Source organism: Paramormyrops kingsleyae, chromosome 18 (genome assembly GCF_048594095.1).
Source record: "Paramormyrops kingsleyae isolate MSU_618 chromosome 18, PKINGS_0.4, whole genome shotgun sequence".
NCBI classification, from domain to species: Eukaryota; Metazoa; Chordata; class Actinopteri; order Osteoglossiformes; family Mormyridae; genus Paramormyrops; species Paramormyrops kingsleyae.
Genome location: NC_132814.1, coordinates 26,688,426 through 26,709,648, shown reverse-complemented (window position 1 = coordinate 26,709,648; position 21,223 = coordinate 26,688,426). Strand labels below are relative to the sequence as shown.

Here is a 21,223-nt window from a genome sequence, read left to right as displayed (position 1 = left end):
GCAGTATGTAAGAGTTGTCCGTATGTTGGATGTTTTTAATATGTGGACTCCCTGCACTATACACCAGTGTTTATGTTGTGAAAAAGCCAACAGGACTCAAAAAAAGTTAGATTTATGAATTAATCACTGCAATTAAGTTATTGATCCATCTTCTATGCAGTACAGGATGACACTCAGCCTAGAACCTTCATCCAAAGAAAAGGGCATGAAGCAGGACTGATGTCAGGTTACCAAATTTAATTACCCAGTTTAATTTCAAATAGGAAGTGAAGTAAACTTTGGACAATGATGATGACTCTGACCAAACAATATGATTCGATAAGATATGGAGGAGAATACTGAATACTGAGGAGAAGAGCCATTGTGTTGTATTCATGTTCAAGAGAGTGCATGGTGTATTACAAAAATAAAACAAAAAAGTCAGAAATGCCTGATTTGTTTTTAGCCAAAGATCAGAAGAATTATAAGAAATTATTAAAATATATGCTTTTTTAACTTTATTGTTATAATACATAATATATAGTATGTTTTAATATAACGTTTCTGGATACGATCCTGACGAACAAGACAGAGCTAAAATTATTATGTAATTGTGTAACCACTTTAGTTTATTTTTTCACTCCCATAAAATAAAGTCAAGTTTTATGACATTCCAATAATGCGTATCAAAAAACAAGATATTCGAGTTGCGTCCTGCAGTGATGAGGATGTGGGTTATTACACCCTTCACACTCCAGTCCAGTAGGTGGCGATAATGCACCTGTGCGCTGGGGACAACCGGAAAAAAGCTCTCCGTGAAGAAGAAGCTAGTGGTCTCCAGTCTCCACGTTGATCCAGCATGGCAGATAGTTTGAAGCGGTAAGGCAATACAACTGTAACTGAATATAGGCAGAAACGCTTCTTAATTACTCAATATATGTTTTTTTTTTTGGTTATAAGTAAAAACAGTTCTACACGTGTATGAAGTATGTCATGCGATAATTGTGTATCAACCTACTGCATCCATTTTTTCTTGTCAGTAAAAAGCTGTTCGATTTCTTCTTATTTGTCCGATTTGTTGCTCTAATTGCGGAACAAATAACACAAAGACTGTGTTCGCACTAGTTAAGAAATTTCAAATACGATAAAAATCTAACTCCTTCGAACGGGTCTTCAGTGTTTTCGGGTAATCAAGGAAGATGAACTAGTTGGTACTCTCTTGGTATACATATAGTCGTATCACGTATGTTAACATCAGATATGAGATAATATTAGCTTTTATACAGTTTTAAGTTATTGTCAAGCAACCATTAAAAACTTGAGCATTACATTATAGTATGAGGGAATTGTATTTGTAGTGACGTTGGGGTAGACTTTGTTTTAGAATGCTTTAAGCTTCATGATTTCATCCGTATGAAACTTTGTTTTTCTACAACTTTCTAGATGATGCTTTTTGTACTACAAACTATGATAGGACGGACTGTAAGAGGTGGCAAATACATTTCCAAAGCGTGTAAAATTGTATACTTTTAAGTAAACGGTCTGGTATTCTGACGATTTGTCCTACCTTGTCCAGTAGTCCTACCGTAGCGCGATTCGACAGACGTATCAATCGATTGGTTCTCCCCACCGTCATTTTTATGGGCTGAAACTGAAAGCGGATAGTCCTAACAATAATAAGTAATTAAATTTAAAAAAACAACTTACTAATGTGAGATGAGTAGTCTATAACGATAGTCTGAAATACCTTATCATTGTATTGCCAGTGTTAAAACTACAGGTAGCATATCTTGATTGGTTAAAACACATTTTTAGAACATCCTACCTTTATAAAAGACGTGTGTGGCCAATTTCGATGGACGGAAGTACTTCATAGGAATGTGCTGCCATAAATATGTGTGCATTACTGACGCGTACAGTATTCATGTCAGGAGATTTGATATGCGATGTATAAAACACCGATTGTAAATCAGCATGATACTGATAGTAAAATGTGTTAAATCTGCTTGATAAAATATGTAAAATGTATGAATGTTGACAAACGCATGAATCGGCTCTAACTCCAGCAAGGTAGGATGGATTGATGGGTGGTACTTCACATCCCGTGCACGACAAATGGGGATGTGATTTTGTTATGCGCATGTGCAGAGTCCAAAGGTAGGTTGTTTTGATAGGTAGGATGAAATGTTAGAACCACTTACCTGCAGGCCAGGTTGATGTCTCATTTGACACTCCAAGACACTAAGTGGATCTGATTGCTCCAGTTTTTACTGGGATCTTGAATAACTCCCTGCATGCATGCTGGGTCCTAGGCTGTTTCAACGTGGCTACGATCGTAGTAATCGTGGTTAGTCCTTTTAGAACAGGTTGATTTATCTAAACATCATGTGACAGACCATGTGACACATTGCACACAGGTGGATCTTAATAAACTAATTGTGATCTATAACGTTATTTGGTTGGACCAACTCTTATTTAGGGGTTTCAAATACCTATGCACACTCAAATTTCTGTTTTTTTTTTTTATCTTAATTATTGTGTTGTAAGGAATCCACTTGCAGAGTCTCCGCAGTTTCAGCAAAATGGTGGTTTATTGAACAGCAAAAATAATATAATGTAATACAGTGTAGACATACACCGGGTACTGAAAGGCAGCTCAAATACAAATTAAGGGCAGCTCTTCACCCCCCTTTATACCCCAAAAGACCCTCCCCGCCAAGGTGCTGTGTGTAGGTGTTGTGAGTGAATTTACATATGAAGAGTGACCCCCCTGGCCTGTGAGGAGCCTGGGGCAGGACAGGGTGGAGACTTTTATGATCATTGTAATTTAGTTATCTTCCTTATTCAATTCAATTCAATTCAATTTTATTTATATAGCGCATTATCACAACATTACATTGTCTCAATGCGCTTTACATTTCTGCCTCGTAAGGACCCCCCATTGAGTAAGCCAAAGGCAACGGTGGCAAGGGATGATCACCCTAGTGGTGCCGACCAGAACCCCCATTCTCTCCCTGACTTCCCCCATGGTCATAAATTGCTAACACTGTCTGTATCCAAATGATCAACCAAGAACATTGGGGCATCTTTACTGCTTTTCCTTACAGTGTCACAATAAAAAAAATGCACCTTTACAGTGGAAGTCATGTTGTGTGAATCAAATGATGCTAAACTCCCCCAAAATCAATTCCGGTTCTGCCTGAAATGTGACAAAACAGGACATGCACCAAGGGGGATGAATACTTTTGCACGGCACTGTAAACTTGCCTAGGACCTCATTAATCCATCACCCAGATGCAATGACCCAGGGATAATTCCTACCTTCGCCTTGTCTGATATGGTATATGTGCAGTATCTTTTCAACTTGCATTATAATGAACAACCATTTTTAAATTGTAGGTCTTGAGCTATGTTAATTTGTCTTAAGATGTCTTACACCATGTTGCCTATATAATCGTCTTCTGTAAATTATTGTATTTGTATTCCATAATGTTCTGTGAAGTGTTTCTCTTGTATTTCTTGTAATATTGTTATGTACTTCATGTTTGCCATTGGACTACAAACAGTTCTGGTATGTTGGTACATACTGGCAGTAAAGTGAGTTCTGATTCTTTCTCATGCAGGAAACTGGAGGATTTGAGTGTAGACGAGTTCCTGGCCTCTGGCTTTGTCTCAGATGCCGATGGAGACTCGGAAGAAGAGGTGCCAGTTTTGCAGAATGGAGAGAGCAAGAAATGTACAATATCAAATTCTGCAGCCCAAGACAAGTAAGGAATTGATCATGTTTTGGAGACTGACACAGAGCTGTTGTAACCCTAGATGAGTGCAGGTTTGGGGTGCCAAGCAAGTAGTCTTTTCTTTTTTTTTCCCAAACAGATTATTTTTTTTTATCTTTCCTATTATTGCCCATCACCACCCCCCCCCCCCCCCTCTTTGGAGGACAACTTTATTTTACATTAAATTAAAGAGTAAAGAGTGTGGCCGCTCCGAACTCACCCGTCCTAGTACTGTGATTATAAAAAAAAAGGGGGGGGGGGATACAGAAACAACAATTGTAACAATAACAGACATTAATCACCATGGGGAGAGGGGGAGAAAGAAAAAGAAAAAAAAAGGAAATAAACAGATTTTTTCAACGGTTCAACATCCAACTCTTATACTTATGTCTACAGGTTTTTGTTTGTGACTTGTTAGTGTTTACTAGTAATGTTTTGAATAATTTTAAGGTTTTGAATAATACTCAGAAGGCTAATAAAGGTTATGATACGGTTCCTGTGCCTAGGGCTGAGAAAAAGGCCGGCCAGGCATCCCAGCACAAAGAACAGCTTTCTCGCTTGAAGAGCAAAGATCCAGAGTTCTACAAGTTTCTGGAGGAAAACGACCGAACACTGCTCAACTTTGATGACACAGACAGCTCAGATGATGAGGATGATGAAGATAGCAAATACCACATACTGCCCAGTCACCTTGAGGTATACCTTGCTTTCAATCATATTTTCAATCCTAGATCTGCTGACTGTTACTTTCTGGTAAAAGTTTTTCTTTGGTATGTCTGTGCATGCTGCATCTGTTTTTGTCTTCAGAGTTAATGTATTATTTTTTTGTAAGGATGCCAGTTCTGATGAAGAGGCAGAGAAATCAGCAAAGCAATCCCGGAAATCTGCTGGTGCCATTAAAGTGACGGAGAAAATGATCGACGAGTGGAGAATGGCTATCAGGGTATTTGTGGTTATTTTGGGGTTTTTTGGAGGGATTTTAACTTTGACACTTTCCTCTAATTGGAGGTATTTAGGACTTTTCGCACTGTGATTTTTTTCCTCGCCCTTTTGGACCCCCGGCAGAAGGAACCCACGCCTCGGCTGTTTCGCGAGGTCACGCAGGCCTTCAGAGCCGCAGTGCTGACCACTAAAGGAGAACGTGAAGACTCTTGTCGCTTCCTTGTGGAAGACAGTTCAGGTGGTCCCCCTCCCCCCCCCATGTGATAGCCTGCTCCTCAGTTAATGGCTGTCAATGCAGCCTCAGGTGAGACTGTCCTTAATAACTTGGGAATGTTTGTTTCTCCTGCAGTTTTTAATGCCCTGGTGATTTTCTGCATCAGAGAGGTTTCTGTAGCTCTGCAGAAGATGCTCAAACTCAAGGCAGAGAAGAACCAGAAAAAGTAAGAAGTCTGAGTTTACCTTGTGGTCTTCAGAGGTGGAAATTTCAGGTCCAGAAAGTACAAATCCGGACCGTGATTTAGTTTCAACCAACCAGTTGAGCATAAAGAGTCATAGTTACAGAGTACTCCACTGGTTGGTTGAAACAAAATCCTGGTCTGGATTCGTACTTTCTGGACCTGAAATTTCCACCTCTGGTGGTCTTATTGGAAGAAAATTTGATTTTATTATCCGCTTGAACTCCTTGTAGCAGTTTATGTGAAGGGATGCCCTGATTGCATTTTCCTTGGCCTATCCCAGTTGTCCTACCGATACTGATCATGGCTGATTCCAATTTTTTAGTGTAATAAAAAACATTTTTTAACACTTCTTTTAATGAATTTAATTTTCTGCAAGCAAAATATTTTGACACTATCTTGGCTGGCTTGGCTTAAAAAGTTCCACCCCCATTGACTCTCTTTCCTGTCCCAGTCCCGGCATTAATACTGAAATTCACTCTCATCCGAAAAATATTCAGCTTCCAGTGCTGTTTAGGGTGAAAATCACCCATCTCTGCTCCATAGCCAGTTGACCAGTGCATCCCTGTTTACGGTTATTTAACTAGAACCATTTGCAGTGATGACGGGTTGCTGAATTTTGAACAGTTTTATGCTCTTGCTTCTCTTTGCATAGACTAGTGCTGCCATCATCCAGTTCAAAGTGGCAGAAGAATCAGATGGACATCAAGACTTACCTTAATGGCCTTGTTCAGGTATTTCACCCAGTCGCTGTACTGTTCTCATTTCTAAGCCTGGTTTGGCCCTCAGTAATACTCCTTCAGAAACGCTAACGTTCTTCTCCTCGCACAGCTCCTGTCATGCCTGTCGGAGGCCAGCGTCATCGTCGCTGTCCTGCGGCACGCTAACCAGATGGTGCCGTATTTCCTGTGTCTACCCAAGCAGTGCAGAGTCTTTCTAAAGGTATGCATGGCTGTGCTGTGTGCGTCCGTATGCGCGCATGTCTGCGTCTGCGTGGATGCATGTGCTTGTGGCCTTTGTAGTGATCAGTATGTCCATCCCCAGCAACTGATCAAGCAGTGGAGCACAGGCGAGGAGACAGTGCGGGTCCTGTCCTTCCTGGCTCTCAGCAAGATCTGCCGGCACAAGCAGGACCTGTATCTGAACCCCATCCTCAAGGTGCTCCCCAGTTCCACAAATGAGCAAAATACATTTCATGTGTACAAGTAGCTCCATATTTTTGTGGATATGACTTTACACCATTTTTAAAAAACACATATTTGTAGATCTGGCTCTATGGATAGTGATGCACTTGACCTGACAGAGTCTCTGCCCTCCCTCCAGCAAATGTACATCGCCTACGTGAAGAACTGCAAATTCACTTCGCCCAGCACACTTCCCATGATCAACTTCATGCAGCGGACGCTGGTGGAGATGTACGCCATTGATACCCAGGTCACCTACCAGCACGGCTTCGTCTACATCCGCCAACTGGCTGTGCACCTTAGGAATGCCATGACTATGAAGAAGAAGGTGAGCACAGACTGATTATGCGGCGGTGGGGGGGTGCGGGTGGTAGTGGCCATCCCACATCAGAGTCATAAAATAGCATAGATCAGGGTTTCTCAAACCGGTCCACCAGATAGGAACTGAGACGGAGTAAAAACGCGGACTGTCTGCGGGGCCCCACGGACCGGGGCCCCACGGACCGGTTTGGGAAACACTGCCATAGAAGAGACTCCTATGATGGCCTCCCCAATACAAATTTTTTGCCTGCATCTCTGATATACATTAGTGTCACGCAGTACTGATATTTCCTGTGTCTTCTTCATGGTCAAATAATTTTCAGGCCATTTCAGTATAACAGTTAATTCTACTCAGATTGTACATCCTTTCTGCCCTTATTAATCCAGGTTAGATCGTTTCTCATGTGTCTAGTCCTGGACGTTAATGTACTAACTACCTGTCCTCACAGAGGTGTACCAGTGTGTGTGTGTAACCATTCTGTTGTGTCCTCACAGAGGTGTAGCAGTGTGTGTGTGTAACCATTCTGTTGTGTCCTCACAGAGGTGTACCAGTGTGTGTGTGTAACCATTCTGTTGTGTCCTCACAGAGGTGTACCAGTGTGTGTGTGTAACCATTCTGTTGTGTCCTCACAGAGGTGTACCAGTGTGTGTGTGTAACCATTCTGTTGTGTCCTCACAGAGGTGTACCAGTGTGTGTGTGTAACCATTCTGTTGTGTCCTCACAGAGGTGTACCAGTGTGTGTGTGTAACCATTCTGTTGTGTCCTCACAGAGGTGTACCAGTGTGTGTGTGTAACCATTCTGTTGTGTCCTCACAGGAAACGTACCAGGCTGTGTACAACTGGCAGTTTGTGCACTGCTTATACTTGTGGTGTCGAGTTCTGAGCACACTGCATCCTAGTGAGGTTTTGGGGCCCCTAATCTACCCACTGTGCCAGGTCATCATTGGCTGCATCAAGTAAGAAGAGTTTTTCCACTTTTACCCCCCAAAATAGAATAATTTACATGAATTTCCACTAAGTGGTACTAATTTTCTTCACGAAAAGTTCAGGGTTTACAGATTTTTAAATGCAGCACAAGCTGGCATTCAAGTAATTGACACAAAATATCAGTTTAAAGATGAAAAAATATAATAATTAATGACAGTTCTATAAAAAAAATGCAGAGTGGAATGCTTTAGTAGTGTTTCTGTTTGTGCTCTTTTGTTCACCTCATGATCTCTTGTGTTTATTTTGGGGGGTTTTTGGAGGGATATCTGACTCTATCTGACTTCCTGACTTTTTAAGAGTAACATTCTCCTTTCTGAAAAATTCAGCTACGCGCCAGTGCCTTGGCTCTGACGGGCCCAGATATAAGAACTCACTGAAATAAGCTACTGTATTTTATACTTGGCTAGCCAGCAAATGCTTAGATTCTGTTTATTCACCCATTTAAAAAACATCACTTATCTTTCTAAAATTAGTACTAGTAGACGGGTCAAGTTGTTGGAATCTCCTTCCAGTTATATCCATTAGTCCTAGATGTAATCTTGGTTTTAATCACCATCTTTTATGTATGTACACATATATAAGGTCTCTATACAGACTTTTGATTACAATGGCCAAGCTAAATCCAGGTAATTACTATAATATGTATGTGTGATATGCTGCAGTTTTTTTCCTTTATCCAGAAATCTAAGCTTTTTGTTAGGCTTTGGGCACAATTTTTTTTTGTTGATGTGCTGATTTAATAATGGTCATATTCTCCTTAAAAAGGATTGTCTTAAGCAGTCAAATACAGCTTTATGTCTCTGAATGACAAAATGACTAAATGAAAAAATACTATACTTAAATGAAATCCAGTTTATTGTCTGTCAGAATATGCTGTATAGAGGGTTTTCACAATTTGGGTTAGGGCTGAACGATTTGGGGAAAATTTCCAATTGCGATTTTTCTGACAGATATTGCGTTTGTGATTTGATTTGCGTTTTCTTTTTTTAAAAGTCAAGCTTCAGGTCAGTATTTAGTGTGTAATAGGTTTAAAACATATGACACAGCATCACCAGATCAGATATCATTAAAATATGAACTGGTCTATTGTCTAATGCACGGATGAGAACTTAAACATGTGAATTGCTTCCAACATTTATCACTTTATTCAACCCTTGTGTACATACCTCGAGTCTTTATTGATCATGTAACTTTGCAACCTTTTACTGAATGCCTCGTTCCTGAATAGTAAGGACAGTTTCTAAACAAACTGACCTTTTTACATCATCATCATGTCATGTGATTCAGTGTGGACGCTGTTCCCAGATTATGCCACATACTGGTCATCTGCAGCAATTTACTATACATTTAATGTAAAATAGCTTAAAATAATTGTTTTATGGTCATTTATTTGCCAAAAAAGTGCAAGGGCTAGTGACCCAAACATGGTAAAGTTGATTGTATTATTACATACACATTTTAAGTGCTGCATTTTCAAACAGCGCTGGGCCACGTTTCCACCCTTACTAAAGCGTTTCCTGAAAGTCCCATGTACACAAGAGTTAAATTAGCAGAGAACAAACACAAAATACTTATCACATAAGCTGTGACTGTATTAATTTAAAGTACAGTAATAAAATTTCAGTAAGAAAAAAAAGATAGGAACCCTGCAGCTAACGCTACATGGATGCCTGATACCTATTAGGCTGCCAGAAATCCCAGAATTCCGAGTGCACGTATATTGACTTTGTGCACTTATAATCCTGAATTGTAGTTGTAACGTGGCTTCTGAAAATATGTGCAAATGTGAAGTTGCAAGTCTATGACTTTGAAAAGACAAGTGTGCAAAACTTTTTTGTAAACACAAACTTTGCTGCACGGGTGTACAAAACTAAATTGCAAGTATGCAAATCAATTTTACACAATCGCGGAGTTCTGTCATAATACTCTTCAAATAGTAGGACCTTTCTGTAAACAATCTCTGACCATGACATAGGTAGATAATTACCTTACAGCTGAGCAGCATAATCAATATTTTTTCGCATTGCGAACGTAACGTTTTCCATGGATTTCATATTTACTTGCTGGTTGTGGGTCACTTCTCATTGGTGAGCATGACTGGCATATGAGAAACACAGCACTTCTGATTGGTCAGAATGACTGGCACACAAGGAGAATGGCATGAATTTGTAAAAATATTCTCACGACAGACGTACTGCTGTATCACAGTGTTCGCAATTTGCTAATCGTGTTGATTCAAATCTCGATTTCTATCTGAAATCGATAAATCGTTTGTCCTTAATTTGGGTCCTTGAAACATACATTGCAGTAAGTTCTTAATTATTCTATTGCTCTAATATTACCCACGAAATACAACTACATCCGATCCCCACTCCTGTTCAAAATGTGATGCCTGAAATAAGGGATTGACACTTGCATTATCACAAACTACCACCAGATGGGAGTGTTGTGTTTGGAGTTTCTTGTGCAGTATGTTCTCCTGTAATGTTTTGCAAACAAATTTTCTTCAATGCGATTGATAGATTTACATTATCACGTGATGTTTATATTTTTTCATGAGCAATTTTTATTCACGAGAAACTCCATCTTGGACCTGGGGCACACACACATACCTGAAACAGCCAGTTGATGCATAACTTCAACGTATGTGTTGTCCTATGAGTGTTTGCTTTGTTATTCTTCCATATTAATATGGAATGAGAGGACGTGATGTGGTGAGAGCACAATGTTGTGAAAGTGAAACCAAGTTCACAAGCAGCTGCACGCAGAATCTCCTCCTTACCCACCCCAGTGAATCATGGAGCTACAGATCAAGATCTTACTTAAAATATTTTATGCCCAGAAAGTGGACATGGAATTTCCATTAAATTGTGTGCTGCTTAGGAACCCTGAATTTTCTCAGACAGTTTGCATGTTTAAATAAACTATTTACCATTTTAAGAGCGAGGCCTCTGTTCCTGTGTGTGACAGGCTGGTGCCAACGTGCCGCTACCTTCCCCTGCGCCTGCACTGTGTCCGTGCCCTCATTCTGCTGTCCGACGGCACCAAGACGTTTGTCCCTGTGCTGCCCTTTCTGCTGGAGGTAGGCAGGCCGCGTCGCTCGCTCTGTCCACGTGTCTGTGTGCTATCTCTGTGAACAGCTGACCTTGACGAAGACGAGCGGAAGGCCTTGCCGTTGTTTGCCGCTTACAGGCTCAGCAAGTCTCTCTTTGTCCTGCTCTCTGCCTTTTTGCCAGACTGTTCAAACCACATCCGCTCTGCTTGACAGCCAGCACCTCCACCCAAGACCAAACACACTAGTGTGTTAACACAAGAACTATGCTAGTGTATTTGTTTGTGACACTTCCTGTCTTTGCTCATTCTGTGAGACGGGTGGCGCTGTGTCCCGGCTCCGCTGCTAGGCCGCGCTCTGTGACTGTCAGCTTCCTGCCACACTCGCTCCCCGCTGTCATGCAGCACGGGCTCAGCCCCCTTCCCGCTGCCTCTCGCCGACAGCAGCCACATCCCATGTTTACACTGGCGACTCGGCCTTGGCTATCATTAGCGCGCACACTTCCACCCACACACACTTCTTCTTTTCTCAGTACCCCCCCAGTTCCTTGGAGGGGAGAAACATGCCTGAAACTGCACTACAGCCCCCTCACTGGCATGAGGAGCTGGGTACCTTACCAGAAAAAGACAGATTCAGTTCTGTGTCTATTAAAATAATGCTCAGCTTGAAAAAAAGAGGCTTCGCTTGAAGAATTCTATCACATGCCTGTTACATTTTCTCTTCCTTGAATGACTGGGCAGTGATCTTTACCGTTTACACATGTGATTGCCATAATTTTTACTGGACAATTTTTTTTTTCTTCTTTAACTGGTGATTTTTCTCATGCTTTGAGTAGCAGTATGTATCCAGTGTCAGCATTCAAGTGATTTATTCGCAATGTCACTTTTTCCTTTAATTAACGTGGTGAAAAGCTGTAATACGTGTGTGTGATTGCCGGCATTGGCTAAGTGCACCTTTCAAATTCTCCGCAGGTCTTTCTGCTGGTGGACTTCAACAAAAAACCAGGCAGACTCACCACCAAGCCCATCAACTTTGCAGTCATCCTTAAGCTGAGTAATGTCAACCTGCAGGAGAAAGCCTTCAAGGTGCCTACCTGATCTCCTCGCTCATTTCCTTTTAAACCAGTTTAGTTTTGGTGCTGTTTCATGAGTCAGTTTCATTTCCTGTTACTCGCTAAGGTGATGAGCTAATTCTCTGTGCTTTGCTACCTGTCTGCTATACTGAGCTGCTATAAGTTCAAAGGTGTAACTATAAAATTTGTAATAAAAGGTAACCTTAGAACATGCTGATGAATAATAAATGTTTGACATCCTGTGTTTCAACAAACTATACAGCTGTATAGATGAGGGAGATGGTTCTAGGTAAAGCTTATGTCAAGCAATTCAGTAATTTAGTGGTGGGATTGTAACTGGTGCTTGTAGGAGTTTCTGTGTGCTGTTCTTCTGACTTGCGATGGTGCTGTGTCCCAGGACGGCTTGATCGAGCAGCTTTATGACCTGTCGCTGGAGTACTTCCACTGCCAGGCCAGCTCCATCGGCTTCCCGGAGCTCGTCCTGCCCACCGTCATCCAGGTGCCCCTTCCTCTTCATGCTCCTGTAATGTCGTGTGAGATCTTCACATAAGAATTGTTTCTTTTTTGTCAGGCTTACATGAGCATCTCTGGTCTGTCATAGTCTTTTAACGTTTATTATACCATATTGAAATAGCTATTAACTTTGTTTTTTGACTTATTTTAAGCCTTGATTGACGTGGTCTTGATTGAAGACCCCTGTATGCAATTTTAAATCTCCTCCCCGGATCTGACCTCAGCCACTCATCCTCAGTCGTGGCCTGGGGCTCCACACCCTTCTGCACCTCGTCGTGTTGTGAAGCACTTGTCTTTTTGCACTGTCACCATCACCAGAATGTTAATGCCACACTGCTTATTGTTAATGATGGTTTGCTGTAGTCCCTGGACGGATGGCCATTTGGCAGTAGAGCAGTGTTTTCATAATACTGCAATCTGTGAACGCTGGATGATTTCCCGCCCATCCTGGTGCATTTCAGCCTGGATAATATAGTAGCCCTGCTGGCTCTTTTCCTCCTCCTGCGGCCTGAACGTTTCTTGCCTCATTCCCTTCTCCCCATTCCTGCCCATAGCTGAAAGCCTTTCTGAAGGAATGCAAAGTGGCCAATTACTGCAAGCAGATCCGGCAGCTGCTGGAGAAGGTGCAGGAAAACTCTGCTCACATCACTGCACTCCGGCAAAAGGCTGCGTTTGGCGTCAGTGACTCAGCAGTCGTGGTAAGTCATCCTGGGCAGTGTGAGGGATGGAGTCACTGCAGAACTCACTGCCGTGCTGTACACTGTCAGGACAAAGCGTACAATTCACCAGGATACGGACATTATTGTACCCCATTTCTATACCTTAAATTAGACTAAAAGGTACATTTACCTCCAGGGTACAATTGGTTGATCCTTGAGGGTACTGCCGCAGTGACAAGTAATTGTACCCTCAAAGGCACATATTGGCACTTTTTTCTGACAATGCATGCACAGAGTTTTATATCATTTAAACTTGTGTTGTTCAATATATATCGTACGCATTTATTTTTACTGTATGCACTAACCGTTGTGGGAGAATTGTGGTTAAGACTGTGTTTATTGTTCCTCAGAACCGTTCTGCCTGTAATAAGTAGTTTGTTCATTTGATCATTTTTGTACATACAGTACAGTACTTACCCGGGATGTGCTGTTAATTGTACGCTTAAATTCAATTTAATGACCATAGCTTAAATAAATACTGTGTTTATTTTCTCCTTGTTTAAATGGCGTGTGTAAAAGAAAAGTGTCTTGCTGCATTTTAGGTTATCAATGCTAAGCTCTATTGTTGTAGTACGTGTGACTATCTGAAACCGGATCTGTCTGTCTAATGTTTGGCTGTCTGTCTGCCTGTCTAATGTTTGGCTGTCTGTCTGCCTGTCTAATGTTTGGCTGGCTGTCTATCTGTCTGTCTAATGTTTGACTGTCTATCTGTCTGTCTAATGTTTGGCTGTCTGTCTGTCTAATGATTGGCTGTCTGATTGGCTGTCTGTCTGCCTGTCTAATGTTTGGCTGTCTGTCTGTCTAATGTTTGTTTGTCTGTCTGTCTGTTTGCCTGTCTGTCTGTCTAATGGTTGCCTGTCTGTCTGTCTAATGTTTGGCTGTCTATCTGCCTGTCTAATGTTTGGCTGTCTATCTGCCTGTCTAATGTTTGGCTGTCTATCTGCCTGTCTAATGTTTGGCTGTCTATCTGCCTGTCTAATGTTTGGCTGTCTGTCTGCCTGTCTAATGTTTGGCTGTCTGTCTGCCTGTCTAATGTTTGGCTGTCTGTCTGCCTGTCTGTCTGCCTGTGTCTGTGTATATATATATTCCCAGTGTTTAGTCGGACTCATGATGCTGCCCCCCAGCTTGGAGGAATATGTTTATGCAGGTGCCCAAACTGTAGGCCCCAGCCCTGAAATTCCTCAGATGCACTAATGCATAGACAAATGACTGCACCCCCCACCCTGCCCTGGCTCAGCCCACCCCCTCTTCCAGGGATGCCAAGGCAGGCTGGGAACCAGAGTGCCCCTCCTCTTAGCTGGTTTCACCCCTACCCTCTGTGATGTGGCGGCACGGTGGGTGCATAGGTGAACATGGGAGTTTGGGACAGGGCTTGTGTGTCTCCTTTGAATATGTTTAAGAGAGTCTTTAAAGTTCCAGGTTCCCACTCTCCCATCTCTCCAGCCACTATGATAAATATTTAAGCAGGGGTAGCTGGGTGGGGTCATGTGACTTGTGAGAGGTCACAGCACTCAGCCGAGAGCAGGCAGACAGGGCGGCTCCTGGCTGGGGAGGCGGGAGGCGGGAGAGGGTCGGGGGGGCCGTCCCCCGGGCTCGGGGTGCCACTCGGCCGCAAGAAGCTGAAACCGAACGCCTCCCGCCTTCAGCCTCCTCCACGTCTGGCCCTGTCACCCTGATACTATAATGCTACTTACTCATCTGCTGTGGCCGTGCTCTTTTAAAAAAAACATCTTTAATTTCCTGAGACCAGCATAAGAAATCGGCTCCACCGTTGTAATTGTTAGGAACGGTCCCCATTCCGATCTTAAGACCTGGTCCTGTTTGTCGTTGTGTGGAAGTTCCACTGCTGGCCTTTTAGCTTGTAGCCTCTGCTCGCGTGTGGGGCTATAGCCTCCCTGGCCGACTTCTCCAGCATAATTCCCCCACTAAAAGTGATGTTTATACACGCAGTACCATGGGTGTTAGCTTAGCCATTTCACACCCCAGTATTTTCAGTAACCATTCAGTATACTTGCGTATTTGTTGACTTGAACACACTAGCAAATCGCGTTTGACTAATCTGTAGTTCATCAAGTGATTTATCTAATTTCATTAATTAATTGAGTTCTTTGTGAATTTTTAACGAACACATGGAATGGCTGAGGAGAGGTTTGGGAACCAAAACATGTTCTTCTTGCCGTCTAACAAGATACCAGTGACAACTTCTCCTTCTTCTGCTTCTTTTTGTGTTACCGTTGTGTTTAATTGTGTTTTTTAGCAACCTATGCCTTTCTTCAGTTCTGCGTTTTTATTTGTTAGGGCGAAACAACGATATATTTGTCTTCTATAGACAAATGAATCTAACCTCAGGTGACCAAAAAGGATCCTATGGCTGCAAAACAAACCTAAATCACCCCTCCCCTAGGGCTGAGCGACATGACCTCAAATCAAAATCACGATTAATTTTACCTCTATTGCGATTAATGAATGATTATTTTGGTTTTTTTCCCCCTCATATTTCACTGACAAGGTTTGTACTGTAAATAAACTATTAAAGCTGGGATATTTTTTTCTAAAGAAAGACTATATACCTTTATGATTTTATTGAATATTTCGAGCAACTGGAATCAAAGCACAAATTGTTTGAAATGAAAAGGTCTTGTGAAAAAGGTCACATTGTAGTTTTATTTTAAAAAGCAAGTTCCCTAAAAAGTTGAAAATAGTTGCATTTCTTGGAAGCAAAATAAATTAGTTAAACCGGTTTATTGCGATCGTGTCTGTCTGTATGAAATTGATCACTATGAGCGGATTATAGTTATAACTGATTTTTATTCCTTTTTCTTTGTCTCAGGCAGATTTCCATCTAATTGACATTTGTATATTTATTACATGCATGTAAGCGTCACTAATGAATTTTATTGACTCAAAATACAGTACAGTTGTTTCAAACGCTTTTCAAATTACAGTACTGTACAAATCAAATTACTGAACTCAAATATGCTATAATACAGTAATGAAAAAGCACTCAATGTGAAATCCATTTAATTATCATTGTGAATCAGATGTGAGGCAATGAAATTGTGCATGATGTCAGGAAGGACAAACCTATTGTTTTGGACCACATCTGGTGCCTTTACCATCGTTCAGGGTGAGTGTTTCCCAGTTATAGTGGGAATGCTGCAGTTTTGCTAATGATGTTTGTAACATCTGCTTCCTGCAGGTGCAGTGGGAGCGGCAGGTGGCTGGGGAGGGCACCCCCCTCACGAGGTACTACAGCCAGTGGAAAAAGCTGCGTGAAAGGGAGATCCAGCTTGAGATATCTGGGAAGGAGAGGGTAAGTGTGCTCTGCTAACCGCTATGAGGAAGCTGTGAGGCTAATAGCAGGCAGGTTTATCTCCTCTAGCTAAGGCTCTGAGAGTTGATGTTTTGAAGAGAGGAGTTGAGGGCATCTTTAGAAGGTTTGCTTGCTGCTAACCAGCACCTGCATGTGGAGGAGCTTTCGGAGCACAGCCAGTGAGGAGCACAGCCAGTGAGGAGCACAGCCAGTGAGGAGCACAGCCAGTGAGGAGCACAGCCAGTGAGCGTCCTGTGGCTGCCTGGCTAAACCTCACCATCAAGTCACTTCATCTCAGCTTGTTCCCCTCAATTAATTTAATGAACGATATACATTTAGGCTCTGTTCTCAGTTATCCCAAGCTTCTCACTGAATTGTAGTGCACCATTTGGTATACCAAATAAGTCTTAGGGGAAGTTCTGATAATTAAGTAATTTTTTATATATATATATACATGAATATAATTTTTCCCTGTCCCCTGGAAACATGAAGTGACACGATCCATGAAATTGTCCTGCGGCAAAATGAAATCTGTTACCAGTCGAACTTGTGACGCATTTCAGCATGTGCTGGACCATTTCAGGTTGCTGCAAGACATCTCGCTAGCCTTTTTCAGACTTGACACAGAGCTTGTATTGGCACAAGAGCACACATGGATATTCTGCTGTCGATGATTGTGTGATCTGTAAGCAAGTTGGTGATTTCGTTTATAGGTCTATACCTGTTAACATTTTGTCTGATGATACTCAAACTGTCTGATTCCTTCTTTTGCCTTTAGATGGAAGACTTGGACTTGCCTGAAATCAAACGCAAAAAGCTGCAAGAAAGCAAACAAAAAGACAAAAAAGAGTTTAAGGATCTTTTTGAGTCAGACAGTGACTCAGACGGGGATGGGGTAGGACTCAAAGTCAAAGGTAAATATATAAACCAAAACATGTAAAAATCTCAAACTTTCTTGAAAAGGTCACATTTGGAACAGAGTGTCAGTCTTCTAGATTGTTTTGCTGTATTCATGTTAAATCCAGTTGAGCATTCATTTTATTTTGAGAAATCCTATTTAATGCATTTTTTAGAATGGATTGTGAAGATTCACTGTCTTTGTTTATTTACATACCATTGTCTTCCATTATGATGTCCTTCCATTATGATGTCAACCTACTCAGCCAGAGCCTCTGACATTAGCTGCATAGATCTGCATTAACTTGGGTGTCATGCCCCAGGTTTCACAGAATAACATATAATATTGTTTCTGCAACTAAGCATTCTGTGGTTGTATATATAAAAACGTGGAAAACAAACACCAAGCAATGTTGAATCTGGTGTATATTTAATGGTGTTGCCAGGTTCAGAGTGGTTGGCAGAGAGAGAGAGGGTGGGGGGGTAGTATGGGGTCTCATTCCTGCGGCAGCTGTGGGCGAATCCCCAGAGCTCTGGCTTTCACTTCCCCTGCGTTGGAACATTGTCATCGGTGCAGCAAGCAAATAAGAAAGCATCCAAATTAAAACATAAAGCTGTAAGGGGAGCCATATGTCATCTTTGCCGTTTGTTTTTTAGTTTTTGGGTGGTCTGTATTTTGTGGTCTCGCTTCTGTCATGGTCCAGAACATTGCTTTTTACATGAGGGCAGCAGAGGTAAAAACCATAAAAGTGAGTCATTCAGCATTGTGTACTACCTATGGTGACGATTACAAGGTCAACAATCGTGAATCTATGTCACCCCCCACTCTTCTATATATTGGGGAAACACTGTTTTTATGGGAACTCTGTCTGCTTTTCATGACAATGAATCAGTGCTTTTCCTGTTTATGCTTATACTCTTATACGTTTAATCAATTGCATTAGAGGAAATAAAATGTATCTTGGGTCAACATGGTTACGATGCACATTCCATACTGATCAAATTATCATTGGAAGATCTGGCTTTTTCCTCTTCTCTCAAGTGCCCGTGTAGGGTCTGCTTCAAAGGAGAAGCTACAAGCGGATAAGACTGATAAGGCTAGCAGACAAGCTGCCTCAGTATGTTCACGTTGGCTCTTTGCTGCTAGAACCGTGAATCTCATGATCATGATGCATCATTTTCACTTTTGATTTACAATAGACAAATTGAAGAAGGAGGGTGGGAGTGATCTGAGCACAGAGGAGTCGTCAGACATGGAAGAAGGATCTGAGGATGAGGATTTGTCAGGTGGGTAAATGACTGTCGGCTGCTTGTTTTAGCTTATCCAAGACAGTACAGGTATTTTAACAGTTTGACCCACAGTGACATCTCTGTAATTCTATGACCTTGCAGGAAATCCATATAGATTTTTGGCTTTCATTTGCACACCATGCAAAATGTGCAATGTACGTTATGTATACATAAAATATGTATTGGCATATTTTTTGTCATTAACATGAGTACAGTATTATTACACACCTGTTACGTTAAAAATAACCCAAAAAAAGTCTACAAAAGAGGTTTTATTGGACAAGACTAATCTCTGCCTGAGTCAGCAAATTATCAATTTTGTTTTCCCATTAGCTTTTTATTTTTTATATCTTGTGTTAGTGATACGTATAACATCTACATAGTGTTTTCTATCAACTAAGGCAGGGGTGTCGAACTCCAGTCCTGGGGGGTGGAGCCCTGTGTGTCTTAGTTCTTTCCTTGTTCCACCATAAATGATTCAGCTCAAGAGCTATATGGTAATTCGCACAAGGAGCTGAATCAGGTGCGTTAAATGAGGGGAAACCCAAAAATGTGCAGGTCTCTGGCCCCCCAGGACTGGAGTTGGGCACCCCTGGTCTAAGGGAATACTTATGTCAGTAGTGATAGACGTACAAATATGAGTTCACATTTAATCCTGAAGAATCTGCAGCATTTCTTTGCAGGGCAACGTCATTTATGAGCGGGCAACCTGGGGTTACCTTGGAGGTTGCCCTGTGAACGACTTGGAAAAATCCTTAAATCCGAGCACTGATTTAGCAAAGTAAATCTATACACCGAGGGAGCACTTATGGATGTAATCAATTCTGCAAATGAACTAAAGGCCACAAAGCTCTGTATTGAAAACTCATTTAATCTGGAACAATTATCAAAGCCTCACAGTCATGTGGTTGATTACCAAAGCATTGAATAAGTATCAACTGTAGCAGATTAGTGTATAGTAATTGTATTTAAAAGTAACGTTAAGTTTTGTGCAAGCGGCCTAACCACCTGTATTTCTCACTTCCTCTGAGGTCGGCTGTATATGACATGCCTCATGGTTTCTTGCCTGCTTTATGAAAGATTTTGTACATACTAGCAAAATGTAGCTCAGCTGTTTATGCTGCTATTGATTACTTGGTCTGTTTCTAGCTTATGATATAATCATATGATGGATGGATACGGCTGAACTGCAAACTACCCCCTGATGAGGAAGAGAATGTGGTTTATGGTTCACTGTGTTCATTCAGCCCTGGCAGAGTGTTGCAGGGTTATTTCAGTGTTTTGGCTCTTCTCGCAGATGATGATGACGATGATGACAGCCGTGATGAAGCCGAGGACACGAGGCAGCAGGCTGTATGTAAGGTGGATTTGAAGGAGCTGGCTGCAGGAGACGAGGACATGGTAGAAGATCTTGAGCTGTCTGATCAAGACTAGATGATTTCAGCCTCTGGACTGTTGCGGCTTGACGTTAGTATCACAAGTGGCAGGGTGACATAGTGACAAATGTGCTTTCCCAGATAAACATAGAATCAAGGCTTGGCCCTTCCCACCTTTCCTACTGAACTTTATAGCCACCATTAGTTATGTGTATTAAACTCGTATTTCTGTATGTTTTCATGAATGACACTTTTCATGAATGCGAACGAAAATGTAATTTCTGTTTCTGTCTGAGTTGCTGTTTACGCCAAGAACTGTTATCCATGTATACATGCGTGTTCATTGCCAGTACAGTGAGTCAACACGTGGATCAATATTAAAGTGAACAAATAAGTCATCATGCTTATTTAATTTCGTGAAAATCTAGTAGTAGTAAAACCACCTTTCGGGAGCAGGTATGCAGCCAGATCTTTTGAAAATGATCATTGATCATTTTGGTCTCATTGTTTTTGGGATCTTTAAGGGCCATTTCCTATCCTGATCTTCAATTCACTCTCTTCCCTTTTCCAGTTTCTTTTCTAGTTTTCACAGTGTTTCTGAGATGATTTCTTCTGTCCCCTACAAATAGGGCCTGGTTTTTATAAATGGGACGGTCTTCATCCTAACTGGAGAGGATCATTTATGTCAAACATGGCATGTAAATTGCCTGCCTGACTGCGAGCACCAGCCAGGCCTCAGCCTTGTGATCTTAAATCGAAGGCTGTTTATTCTCCCACCTTTAGATCATGTTGGGCCTGGACCCAGGTGCTCCATCACTATTAGACTTGAGTGAGTCTTCTAGGCTCCCACCCTTATCCGTGCCGTCTGCGCAGCCCGTCCGGGCTCCCGTCCTTATCCGTGCCGTCTGCGCAGCCCGTCCGGGCTCCCGTCCTTACCCGTGCCGTCTGCGCAGCCCGTCCGGGCTCCCGTCCTTACGCGTGCCGTCTGCGCAGCCTGTCCGGGCTCCCGTCCTTACCCGTGCCGTCTGCGCAGCCCGTCCGGGCTCCCGTCCTTACCCGTGCCGTCTGCGCAGCCCGTCCGGGCTCCCGTCCTTACGCGTGCCGTCTGCGCAGCCTGTCCGGGCTCCTGTCCTTACCCGTGCCGTCTGCGCAGCCCGTCCGGGCTCCCGTCCTTACCCGTGCCGTCTGCGCAGCCCGTCCGGGCTCCTGTCCTTACCTGTGCCGTCTGCGCAGGCTGCTGCCCCATCCTTTCTGTTCAACTCTTTGTTGGTTATTTTTTGCCCTCAGCACATCTGAGAACTTAACTCCTTTTTCAGCCAGAGGATTCAAAGGTCAACTTTGTTGCT

The 21,223-nt window shown here is 42.3% G+C and overlaps 1 protein-coding gene across 1 annotated transcript; it reads left to right on the top strand.

The window, feature by feature from the left end:
• Positions 1-750: 750 nt before the first annotated feature.
• Positions 751-20,275, top strand: noc2l (NOC2-like nucleolar associated transcriptional repressor). Its single transcript, XM_023795844.2, has 19 exons — positions 751-858; positions 3,603-3,746; positions 4,262-4,451; positions 4,588-4,698; positions 4,821-4,935; positions 5,047-5,137; positions 5,808-5,886; positions 5,984-6,094; positions 6,197-6,310; positions 6,476-6,664; positions 7,475-7,614; positions 10,616-10,727; positions 11,669-11,782; positions 12,167-12,268; positions 12,837-12,980; positions 16,201-16,314; positions 17,093-17,228; positions 18,412-18,498; positions 19,799-20,275. Exons 1-19 carry the CDS (start codon positions 839-841, stop codon positions 19,933-19,935), a joined length of 2,250 nt encoding a protein of 749 aa, XP_023651612.2. The 5' UTR covers positions 751-838; the 3' UTR covers positions 19,936-20,275.
• Positions 20,276-21,223: the final 948 nt, after the last annotated feature.